The sequence below is a fragment of the Echeneis naucrates genome, chromosome 13, assembly GCF_900963305.1.
Source record: "Echeneis naucrates chromosome 13, fEcheNa1.1, whole genome shotgun sequence".
Taxonomy (NCBI): Eukaryota; Metazoa; Chordata; class Actinopteri; order Carangiformes; family Echeneidae; genus Echeneis; species Echeneis naucrates.
The window spans coordinates 9,368,786-9,381,265 of NC_042523.1; the positions used below are offsets into that span (position 1 = coordinate 9,368,786).

Below are 12,480 nucleotides of genomic sequence, written 5' to 3' on the forward strand. Positions count from 1 at the left end.
CAAGAGGAAGGCGCTTTATAATCACTAGGCATCTAGATGTAAAACTGCAGTATCTGAAGTCCAAGATCAAGATGCAACACTTATCATAAATGTCTCACCGTTTCTCTCATCACATAGCTGTCTCCATTTCAGTTTTCTCTTTCAGTGATTTGTGGTAGGTTTCGCAACATACAGCTAAGTCATGAAAGTGTGACATATTTTTCACTTTCTTGGTCTTCCCTTAAATTTTTAAGGACCTGGCATGTTACAGTGCGTTTGCTTGTGGTTGCTCATTACATTTTTGATTATTGAGTTTATGAAATGTGGTGAACTTTCATCAAAGACAAGTTGATAGGAGTGTAAATAAGCAAGCAGAACTTCCCATTCAACTAATGTATAGCAATATAATTGTTAAAATATCTGTCACAAAATATATATTTTTTTTTATGAAAGCCTCGTCATGTTTTTAGTTCTGAACTTTTATGATAAAAACAATCAAATCTTGTTTTGTCTCAAAGACAACAAATGGACCAAAAAGTCCGGATTTCATCACATCTGAGGTTCTCTCTTCTCAGACTTTGAAAAGAAATTGTCGAACTTTTGTTAAATCTGTGCTTTGATTGGTTTGATTGGTGCTACAGGTAAATCCAGGTAAATCAATGCATCTGCATTGCAAGTCATCACCTGGGGTTGTGTTCAACCGTACATCGCTTTTATTTGACCTGTTTTGAAGCTTAAAGAAGCAGCCCAGTATATCTACGTGTCCATCGCGTATTTCTTTTTTACCTTCGCCTTTGTCCCTCGTTGCTTTCTGTAGTTGTAAGGTTGCCTGGAGACGGCGGAAACGTCTGGGAGCAGCAGCAGCAGCGATGGAGAAGTATGAAAAAATCAAAGTTGTCGGAAGAGGAGCTTTCGGGTAAGCTCCCAGTTTACTTACACGTCTTAGCTTTACAGCTGTTGTCCTCATCTGTTTGTATGAAAACGTAGTGATGTCAGGCGAGTGCTGAGAAAGCTACAAGTCCGTGAGGCCTCAGTTTTTCCCCCCAAAAAGTAACTGGGTGCGTCAAAAGTGCACCTCCCTCCGAAATACTTAAAAATAACGGAGCGTTCAACAAAGTTTATATAAACAAGGTTTGAAGGGTATATTAAAGCAAGCTATGTGAGAAACTCAAATGCTTGTGCTACTCTGGGCTGTTTCAGTATTTCATTTTGTTTTATCGGCCAAGTAGAAGATACAATCAGAACAAGCTTTAGTTGGGTAAGGGTGGTGGAAAAATCCTGCTCCACTACGACACTTTTGGACTGTTTGACCACTTATCTCTTTGTTAATGTTTTCGAGTTCAGATTAAAGAACATTATTGTAACAAACACATCTGCATTTGTTTTTGTCCCTAGATTTGGACTATTTTCAATTAACAGCAGCCAAAATCCACGTCAAGTTTAAAGCCTCAAAGTAGTATAGTCAGACTGGGCTGGGGGGTGATTCGACACCTTGCAAACCGAAAAGTTGTTACATGTGATTTTAAGTAGAATTTCTTTGTATTAATTATGGCGTGATAAAATACTGACTGGTACAGTGTAAGAAAACAAGAGTGTGTGGTTTTCTTTTTATTGTGTGCTTAAAGTGGACACAGCCGTGCAGTTCAAAAGTTAAAATTTAGAAATTTCCTTTCCATTGTTTTCTTCCTCCAATCATATAAAATGCCTGTCTGTCAAAAAATTTGCAAATGCTCTGTAATACTAGCACAGGATATCTCTGCTCTGTTGTTTATGGAACAAACTATGTAAAAATTTTCTTCATTTTCCTCTCGTCAGGATTGTTCACCTGTGCCGCAGGCGCAGTGACGGGGCCTTTGTCATTTTGAAGGAGATCCCAGTGGAGCAGATGTCTCGAGATGAACGGCTGGCGGCTCAAAATGAGTGTCAGGTGCTGAAACTGCTCAACCACCCAAATATCATCGAGTACTATGAGAACTTCCTGGAAGACAAGGCCCTCATGATAGCTATGGAATATGCACCAGGTAAGCTGACTGCAAGATCTTATTACATGTCCCCCTTTTGTTCATTCTATGACAAGTCACAATTCCCATGGTTTAATGCTTCAGGGTGACATGCAATTTTCAGTCCCACTTGATGCCTGAGAATACCACACGATAACAGTTTTTGGTAACATTATAGGGCAAATGTGAAAGAGGTCTTATACGGACTCCAAGACTCCAGGATCCAGCACTCATGTCATTAGACGTAACACTTGTGGCTTTAGGTTTTGATCAAAGTAAAAGACCAAAATCTTTGTTTTTAACTCTTTGAAAGCTGAATATCTTGAGTATTTCTCTACATCAGATTTTTTCATCATGAGGATTTGGTCTGTTATTTGATTCACTCCCAAAGATGACTGAAAATTATAAATCCTGTTAAATATAACAGTATCTCATATTCAAAAAGTTGATATGACTTGCTGGTTTTGAAATCATTTTACATTTGTTGTAACACTACGTGTTGTAGTTATTTATTTTAATAATTTATGAATAATGAATTTGTTTAATCTCAACATGAATCTATAGAAAACAAGTAAAGTCGGAAATCATCTGTAATTTAATTTCTTTTTTCAATGTTTTTTTCATGTAGGTGGCACTCTGGCCGATTATATACAGAAGCGCTGTAATTCTCTGCTGGACGAGGACACCATCCTTCACTTCTTTGTGCAGATCTTACTTGCTTTGTATCATGTCCACAACAAACTCATTCTGCACAGAGACCTCAAGACACAGAATATTCTTCTTGACAAGCACCAAATGATTGTCAAAATCGGTGATTTTGGCATCTCCAAAATTCTCGTCAGCAAGAGCAAGGCATACACAGTGAGCTGATTAAGCTTTGTTTTAGAAAAGTAATTACTTTACCAACATATATATGCTGATTCGTAAAACCGTGTGCTAACATTAAGTCATTAACTATGCAGGTGGTTGGGACCCCTTGCTACATCTCCCCAGAGCTGTGTGAAGGAAAGCCGTACAACCAGAAGAGTGACATTTGGGCTCTGGGCTGCGTTCTTTATGAGTTAGCCAGTCTTAAGAGAGCCTTCGAGGCTGCTGTACTGAAAATATGTTCTTTAAAAAATAATACTACCTTTGTATTGGCTTTTATAGTATTAATGTTTTATTCATTGCACAACAAATGAAATATATATCTGTGCAAAGACATTGATCCATACAAACAATTAGTAAATAGTTTTATCTTACTCTCAGATCAGATTTTGTGATGGTATTTATTTTGCTTTCAGAATCTACCTGCCCTTGTTCTGAAGATCATGAGTGGTACATTTGCGCCAATTTCGGACCGGTACAGCCCAGAACTCCGGCAGCTCATCCTCAACATGCTTAATCTGGATCCATCCAAACGGCCCCAGCTCAATGAAATCATGGCTCTACCCATATGCATCAGGCCCCTGCTTAATCTCTACACAGATATAGGCAGTGTGAAAATGCGCAGGTGGGACCTTAATGCTGAGGTCATCAGAGGAAAGATAAAGCTGATTAGGAGACATGGACCTGTTTTTGGGATTAATATCTTGTGAATACTTTGTGTAATGAGTCATGTCTTTATAGATATATGCAAATAAATCACTTCCTCTGGGTTTTTTAAGGATTGAGAAACCACTGTCTACTGTGCAAACTTGTCCTCAAGGGAGACCCGGAGGCAGAGTTCCCACCAGCAGGTCCAGAGGTGAGGCACATGATGCCCAGCAGAATCGGCTGGACGAGAATGATTTCAGTACTTATGAATTCGATTGTCATTTCTTTTTCTTAAACAGATGGATCAGTGGGTCTAGGATCAGGTAAGGTGCACTCCCTCCCTCTGTCTTCTGTGTACACCTGGGGAAGTGGCATCTCAATGCCTCTCCGCCTGCCAATGCTCAACACTGAAGTACTTCAGGTGTCTCTGGGCCGCACTCAGAAGATGGGTGTCACCAAGTCAGGCCGTCTGATTACATGGGAGGTCTGTGTAAACGCTTTAATATTAATTTATTATTAGAATTTAAATTTATTAATACTTGTTTACAACATAATTTTATACAATGTGCAACTACATTTACACATATATAGTGTTATTTCAGCAGTTAACTAGCTTGAAAAATTGCATTCCACTTCATTGTAACTCAAAACTACTGTTAAAGCAGAAATCCCAAATTCTTTCCCAGCAGTAGCTGGAACTCTTCACAATGCAAAGAGTCAGCACGAGTTCCTATAAAATGATATGTTTTTATGCACTCTCAATCTCTTGATATAAAGACTAATTTTCTTTATAATGATATAATGAACAATCATTAATTATCACAGGCTCCATCAGTAGGGTCTGGTGAGGCCAGTCTGCCTGGCATGGTGGACCAGATGCAGCCTCTGTTCATTTCTCGCTTCCTAGAAGGTCAGTCAGGAGTCACCATCAAGTCTGTGTCCTGTGGAGATCTCTTTACCACCTGCATGACAGGTTGGTGGGCCATTTCTTTTCTGATAGTCATCAGAAGGATCACAGCCATGCCGTCCACACAGCAATTGTGGCTGTAAAACACCAAGACAGCATTTGAGCCTGCCTATAGAATTTTATCAGATACTGGGATACATTGTGAAATAAACAACTTATGCTTGACTAGAAATTTGAAAGTACAATTTCTTGAGCCCAAAACGTGGTGCTGCATTAGTCAATGTTTTATTAAGCTGTTGTCAGTACATCTATCCTTTCAGAGCAGATAGCACAGGAATAAAGACCCATTTTCTGAGATTAGTTCCCACTCTTTCATCACTTCTCACTGTAGCGCTACAGATTATCATGTGTTAGATAGGGATTAGAAGCATTCTGTTGGTCTACACAAGAAGACTCCTATACACGTCAACAAATAGTACCTTTAATCCTTTCTTTCTATTTTCAATTTGCAGACAGGGGCATTATCATGACATTTGGGAGTGGGAGCAACGGCTGTCTGGGCCACAGTAACTTCAATGATGTAACACAGGTACATATTGAACCTCAAAAGGCAAATGTTTAAATGCTACTGTAAACTCATCCATATAAAAAAGCTTATAAATTACATGATCAAATTTAATATTTATGCAATAATCCTTTCTTTGCAACATTTTTTTTTTGCATACAGTGCATATGATACTGTTCCCTGTCATAGGCTGTGATGAAAGCCCTATTCTTCAATTTAACTTCTGAACTTCTTTCTCTAAATGGAAGATATTTTTAATCTCTATACATTTTTGAGAGCTCGTTTTAGCATTTGATATTTTTTAGACAGAGAGATGGCCGACAAATAGAAACAGGGGCTATGAGAGCCAGCAACGTACCCTAGCTTACCTAGCAAACACTAGGTGGTTAGTATGCCACATCACTGTGGTTAAAAATAAATAAATAAATACATCTACCACAAATGTAAAATCTCTTTCTCTGTCTTTTTTCACTCAGCCCAAGATAGTTGAGGCCCTCCTCGGTTATGAACTGGTTCAGGTGTCATGTGGTGCCTCTCATGTTCTCGCTGTGACCAATGAAAGAGAAGTATTTGCCTGGGGAAGAGGAGACAATGGTACACTAAATAATCCAGTTCCCAAATTTTTCCCATTTATCTTGGTATCCACCTTTTTCTTGCTTTTTATGTATGCTGATTATTTATAGGAGTCCATCGGCACACGGATTGGTTGATGCCTGTCTGACCTTGTATCTGTTGCTCTGTCTGGAAGGTCGCCTTGGGTTAGGCACCCAAGATACCCACAACTCTCCACAGCAGGTGGGCCTACCTGTGGAATTTGAGGCCCAGAGGGTAGTGTGTGGAGTTGACTGCTCTATGATTATCAGCAGCCAATACACGATCATGGCATGTGGCAGCAACAGGTATTCAGTTTTTCAACCCAAAACAATATCCGCTGAACACTGAAGAACAGGCCTTAGTGGTCAGCAGTGAAACATTGCTTATATATATATATATATATATATATGTTTTTCAATATTTTATGAAAGTGAGCTTTTGTTGTTAAGCCTCAGTAAAGTCACACCTCCCATTGGCTCACTATATGCTAAAACATATGCTACAACATTCTCTTAAAATGACAAACACTTGTCACACTTGTTAATTCCCCACTCTCTGAGAAGTTGAAGACAGCATGTATACTGCATGTTTGTAGGACAAAAAAAAAAAGAAACCTGCTGCTCAACAGCTACATGCAGGAATAATAGAAAACACCAATCATGTGACCATCATGTGTTTACATACTGTATACCTACGACATTATTTAAAAGCAGCTAATAATTTTTGATATTGTCTATTAACATACAGCTGTCTCTTATGACTACTTAGATTTAGTTGTTTTGTTGTTGTCAGGTTCAACAAGCTTGGCTTGGATAAGATAGCAGCTGGAGAAGAACCAAATCCCTCAAATCAAGTGGAAGAAGTTCATTCTTACACCCCTGTCAAATCTGCCCCTCTCAATTGTGAGAAAATTGTTTACATTGACATTGGAACTGCTCACTCTGTTGCTGTTACAGGTAAAGAAGTTCCTGATATTACGTTATCAAACACAATTTATTTACAAGTATGACAAATCTCTTTCCGCATGTGGTTTCAATCACCTCTTTCACCTGCATTGTCATCTCTAGAAAGTGGGCATTGTTTCACCTTTGGCAGTAACCAGCATGGTCAGATGGGCTGCAGTTCGCGTCGTAGCAGCCGTGTGCCTTACCTGGTGCCGGGCCTGCAGGGTATCACCATGGCTGCCTGTGGAGATGCTTTCACCTTAGCTATTGGATCTGGTGAGTAGAAAGAACTGTGATATAGTTGAACCTGTTTTCCTCACAGGGGTTTTTAGCTATTTTGACTTATCTCTGCTAAAGATGATATTGTGCCTGGGTTTGAACAAATTAGATATTATAAAACAAGTAATCTTTCCAAACTTAACAAGTACAACACTTTTTACAGAAGAATCATTAAGATATTATTCAAGTGCTCCCTTTAAAGATCTACTCACAAACTTTAAAATGGAGTGAGATAAAAAATAACGGGGACAAGGAGAGCTTGGATAGAGTTATAAATATAAACTGCAGACACAGTTATAGCTACCATGGGTATGAAGAGCATGCAGGGTTTAATCAAAGATGTTTCTGTCTTTAACATCATTACTTGCCCCACAGTTTAATCAATTCCTCTTCACTGCTGCTTTTATTGTGTTGAAGTGCATTTATAAAACAAGAATATAAGTAAACAGATACTGAATGCCAGTGAGGTGTTATTTCATGTCAAAGTCTGAACGAGTGAAACTGTTTCAAATCTTTGACTACTCCACTCTATAGTTATATATGTACATAAAAAACTTTGATTTTGACGATGAGCAAAAGCATACTATCTCCTTATACCTCCTATACCTGGAGGATAAATAATAAGCTCTTATACACCTAAATGTCCCCAGAAAACACACAATAAGCATTGTAAAAAGGAACAGACTCTTTTTTCCCTCAGTTTTAATCCTTCACTAAAAAGAATGTTTATAGCTGTTTATGAGTATACACAGGACTTGGCCAAGCCCTAAGGACAAGATTTTTCAGATATCTGGGTTTAGCTGCTTTTGGAGAGAAGAAGACTTTTTCAGTTTAAACAATGTGATCACATGAGTGTAATGTAAACTCAACTTGAAAACAAAGTTGAAATATTTACTGTGATACATTTTGTCCATCGTATGCGTTTTATGTGTACAGGGGTTTTGGCCAATGGGCTAAAACTACTGGTATGGTTCTCTAAACACTCTGGTTAACAAATAACAGATGTGTGCGTGTTTTGTTCTTAAAGCTGAGGGTCAAATAGTATAATGTCACATTGTGCCAGTACATGACGCCCTGGGGAGAAAGCAGCAGTGCCAGTCATGCTTGTAAGTTGTCTTTGTTAGAGAAGAGCTTTGTTCAGTTTCCTGTGGATGGAGGCATTATGCTTCCACTGCAGGAGGACAGAGTTGTCACTTAAAGATTTGTGTGGATTAATGGTAGGAAACAGCGACCAGCTCCTCATTCTCCTGTTTTCCACAGAAGGGGATGTGTATACTTGGGGTAAGGGGGCCCGCGGCCGCCTTGGCAGGAAAGAGGAGGATTCTGGGATACCAAAAGCGGTGCATCTTGACGAAAGTCACCCATTCGTGGTGACATCAGTGGCTTGTTGTCATGGCAACACTCTGCTGGCAGTGAAACGTAATATTTTCCTTATTACCCTTTGTTAACAAACACTATAAGATGTTGGGATGTGGTAAAAACTGACAGAGGGGCGAATCCCCCAGATGAAAGAAATGCCTTCCTCATAGAATCATGCCTTTCCTCTGCAGAATTATAAAGACATTCAGTTGTAAGTTTGACAGCTCAATGAGTAAAAACATGACTATTGTTTGAAGGTGGTCTATATGCCAAATATAAAAATGCAGTACAAATTTGCGAAGTGCTTGTTGAGTTTAGCCACAGAATTCTTACTGAGGAGACATTAATTCAGCAGTCCACTACAGTAATAGTGCACAACCCAGAGATTCTGATACAAACTAAAAAAAAACAGTGAAGGTTGGATTAAATCATCACTCCACAGTCCAAATTGAAAATAGCTGCAGATTTAGAGATTAAACTACACCATGATTTAATAAGTAATAGAGATGTTGGTAATCCTTGCCACAAGCTGCAGCATTTGGCCAAGGTAGTGCCTTCAGATTCCTTTTTCTATTTTTTAATCCAAACAGAAGTACAAAACTCAGAGACATTCAGTTCATTTTATACGCAATGGAGGCATCTACAAATGTCTGTATATGAGATTATGTAAAGCAGTTATTGTTTTTTCTGTGAAATGACAAAACTATTTCTGCTAATTAATATTTTTGTCCATCGACTGCTTAATAAACTGCCTGGTAAATTCTGGTTACCTGATATTATAACCATTTCCTTTACTCCCTCCTGTTTCAGCTTTGCTTGAGGAACCTGTTCCAAGATGATTTTATCTTAAAAAGAAACCTATACCCAATGGTGATGTGAGGTGAAGGACAGCTTCCTGTGAATACTCTTCCCAGAGGCCCATCTGCGCTGTATTTGAAAGATTCCTTTTCATACTGCACCTGTGGCCTCAGATTGTCACTTGGTCTTTCCTGAGCTCTCTATCGATTTTTTTTTTTTTTTTTTTTAGGAATGAATGTTTGTTTCATTCTGTGGCTGGATATCGTGCAGCAAGGCATGGAAGAGGTCAAAGCCTGAACTCTTGTTGCAGGTGTTGTTCTCAACAGGTTGGTGAAAGGGATGTTGTAACACTGTTACTGAAAGTGGATTGCAGGAAGTCGTTATGCAGCTTTCGTGTAGTGAACTATTGTCCTCTGCCATGTGATAAACTATGAAAGGCCAGTGAAAGCCAAACTGGTTTGAGCTCTCTTGAGCAGCTGGTGAATGTGATGATACAATGCACAGGCATACCAAAAGAATGAAGCCACTTCAGAGTTTATCAGTCAGATGAACCAAACACATTAATCTTGATCACTTCGTCAGTGGTCACATTGTGCTTCATTGGATTAGTCCTCCAATACATTTGTAACTGAACAGTAGGATTCAGACCAGATAATGACATGCTGTTTAGCATTGGACTGAACCAGGGCTTTCAAATGTCAAATGTTTTTAAGAAGAGAGTGGCTGTGATTGAAATCACTCAATTGTCCGCTCATCCATTACCACCTTAAAGACTAATGAGCCATTCATATTTTATTATCTACATTTCACAAATGTAATCACTTAGGTGAGATTGCTATACTAACATTTTCTTTCACTCCTTTCTGGGACCCATTGAGGGAACTAAAAACTGAGTAAATTTCACTCTTCGTCACTGCTCATGGAAAATGGCAGACAGTGACTATAATGCCCTAAAGGGTGAGTGATAATTATATATATATATATAGGATATAAATATAGGATGACCAATAACTGTCGAGAAAAGAAAATGGCCAAAGCCAGAGCTCACATGGGCATAGCATTGGTGAAAGAAACTGTCAACTCTCTTAATTAGGCGAAAGTAGCTACATCACAATGAATGAAAATGCTCAATTGCTGCACAAGACACAGTTACTTTTTACTGCCAATGTAGAGGAGTGACACATTTGCAGAATATAATACATTTATATATTTATATTTTTTGCGTGTTATTATCAGTCACCATGACATTTTCCTTGTGTCAAAGCTATAAAATAAATCATCTCTGGTTGCTGACCTTCTGAAATGTCTAAAATTACAGATGATGATGTCACCTCACATCACAAAAGCTGCTGGAATAAGTATTAGATGAATTAAATAATAAAAAAAAATTCTGCTAAGAAAATATCTTAATGGGAAACTACACAGTAAGAGAAAACAACTTTACCACCTTGTAGTGGTACATTACCACCTCAAAATTGTGAGTCAGAATACCTTTGCCTTAAAGCACAATCTCTTTCTTCCATTAATCACTGTATTCGTGTATTTTCCATTTAATAATTTAGTTATTGGTGTATATTCAGTTAATATATAAATCTAGATTTTAATTGTAATCGTCGTTTCTTGTTTTTCCTGCTGAAATCACAGAGCAGCAGTAATCATTGCTCTGTTGCTCTGATGAGTTCAACCTTTCCTGAAGACACGGATCGTTCAGCATCGTGGCTTGTGTGATGATGTAATGATGATGTAATCTGGTGGCAATACAGCAGGTGAGACATGATCAAAATGTGCTGATTCTCTTCATTTCCACTTTAAGAAGGCGCGTCCAGTTTGTCCTGACCATCGCTGTCGTTGCTGTTCGTCAGTCGGCCTTTGTTATCGTGTTTAATAAAGAGCATATTTCTAAATAAAAAATTGAGGAAGGAAATGGCATTTCGCTTCATTTTGTGTCACTTGTTTACCACCAGAGGGCATCAGCCGCCTCTGCTGCAGACTGAGCGAGGCTGACATTTTATCAGTATTGATATTATCATTTTATTTGACCTAAACCTGAACAGTGATTTCAGCTGGGAGAGCGGTGTGATTTTAATTGACCCAAGACGAAGAGCAGCTTGTTCCGGTGTTCACCCCGGTAAACACCGGCTCCGTGCACATGACAGAAATAATATCAAGCATCTCATTAAGAGTCCTTATGCTTGCAGACAAAAGCCCCAATTAAAGGCCCATAAAGGCGGATCAGGGGTGAGACTGAGCAGCGGCGTTCCGGCTTCCTGACTCCTCCTGCGGGGAGCAGGAGGCGGGACTCGGTGCACCTAAACAGACGGAGGGGCTGTGCTTTGTGCTCAGTGTCAGTGCTGCATCCGCGGAGAGAGACGGAGGGCCACACCGCCGCGCCGCCGGCCACAACACAGCCTGTCTGCACGCAGGAGGCGGGGGGCGGCCCCTCGCCCGGATCGATCTCAGCGGTCTGATCATCTCTTTCTTGCGCCGTTTTTCTGGACCCTGTCCTCTTGATCTCTCGCTGCAAGCAGCCCCCAGAAAAAAAAAGAACAAGAAGAAGAAAGCAGCTGCGTCCCCGCAAAAAGCCCAACCTGTCTGTCTGTCTGTGGCGGAAGGGACGTGATATGAACCCCACGTCGGCGTGAATCGGCAGTTGCGGTTCGATAGCCCCGTTTTCCGGAGGATCGGAAGGACATTCAAACGTTTGTTATTATATTTCCTTCTTCAAACCTGCAGCTGAGATAAAGGCAGAACCTGCAGCGATGCCCGGGTTTGACTACAAGTTTCTGGAAAAGCCAAAGAGACGCTTCCAGTGTCCGCTCTGCAGCAAGGCGATGCGGGAGCCGGTCCAAGTGTCTACCTGCGGACACCGCTTCTGTGACACCTGTCTACAAGAATTTCTAAGGTACAGTGTGTGTGTGTGTGTGTGTGTGTGTGTGTGTGTGTGTGTGTGTGTGTGTGTGTGTGCACTGGTGACACACAGATCGCCACCTCTTTGAAGGCGATACCGGAGACTACAGCCTTGACTAGTTTCGGTCGAGCAACAGTAAATAAAGGATGTGAAGGTGTGTCCTCGTCACCTTTCCTCCCATGTGTTTTTATATAAATTATACTGTTGTGTGCAGAGTATGAGGCCTGACTTGACCCCCCCCCCTCACCCCCTTCATATATTTGAGATCCAGATGTGTTTTCTCCTAATCATCCTGTACATACAAAATACAAAACAAAACACAATAACATGGGATGAGTCCATGCAGGTGTCATGTTGAGGGGGGGTTGAGATGAAATCATGCATAAGTGGAAAATGTGGCTTGAAATGGAGCAAATCATCATAGTGTCTTTTCATCTTCACTGTCATGCTGTGGTGTTTGTGTCCTGTAGAGGGCCCCTGTCTGTGTTTTGGCCCTGGGGTGGCTGAGTTTGCATGGGCTGTGGGTTGTGCAAGAGGTAGAGTTCTGTCTGTCTGAAGTCCAATATTGGATAGATGCTGGACGGGGGGCACTGAGAGACCTTTCACTCTGAGGTCAGCAGTGTGACAGACCC

At 40.2% G+C, this 12,480-nt stretch overlaps 2 protein-coding genes across 2 annotated transcripts in view; both read left to right on the forward strand.

The window, feature by feature from the left end:
* The first annotated feature begins 823 nt into the window (after nt 1–823).
* Nucleotides 824–10,082, forward strand: nek8 (NIMA-related kinase 8). The gene is made up of 15 exons (XM_029517583.1): nt 824–895; nt 1,795–2,000; nt 2,608–2,840; nt 2,942–3,073; nt 3,263–3,471; nt 3,626–3,705; nt 3,794–3,978; nt 4,320–4,467; nt 4,914–4,990; nt 5,443–5,560; nt 5,715–5,865; nt 6,353–6,516; nt 6,628–6,780; nt 8,044–8,202; nt 8,953–10,082. Exons 1-15 carry the CDS (start codon nt 849–851, stop codon nt 8,979–8,981), a joined length of 2,091 nt encoding a protein of 696 aa, XP_029373443.1. The 5' UTR covers nt 824–848; the 3' UTR covers nt 8,982–10,082.
* A 1,197-nt stretch (nt 10,083–11,279) lies between these two features.
* The window catches only part of traf4a (tnf receptor-associated factor 4a), a 32,862-nt gene continuing 31,661 nt past the window's right edge, over nt 11,280–12,480 (forward strand). The window contains exon 1 of the mRNA XM_029517440.1: nt 11,280–11,842. Coding sequence (XP_029373300.1) covers nt 11,700–11,842 — 143 coding nt within the window. The 5' untranslated portion in view covers nt 11,280–11,699. The remainder of the gene's footprint in view (nt 11,843–12,480) is intronic.

Coding starts and splice junctions, on each gene's coding strand:
- nek8 (XM_029517583.1), top strand. CDS start 849: ATGGAGAAGTATGAAAAAATCAAAGTTGTCGGAAGAGGAGCTTTCGG. Junction 3,074..3,262: donor AGAGAGCCTTCGAGGCTGCT/GTACTGAAAATA, acceptor TTTTGCTTTCAG/AATCTACCTGCCCTTGTTCT. Junction 3,472..3,625: donor GGCAGTGTGAAAATGCGCAG/GTGGGACCTTAA, acceptor GGGTTTTTTAAG/GATTGAGAAACCACTGTCTA.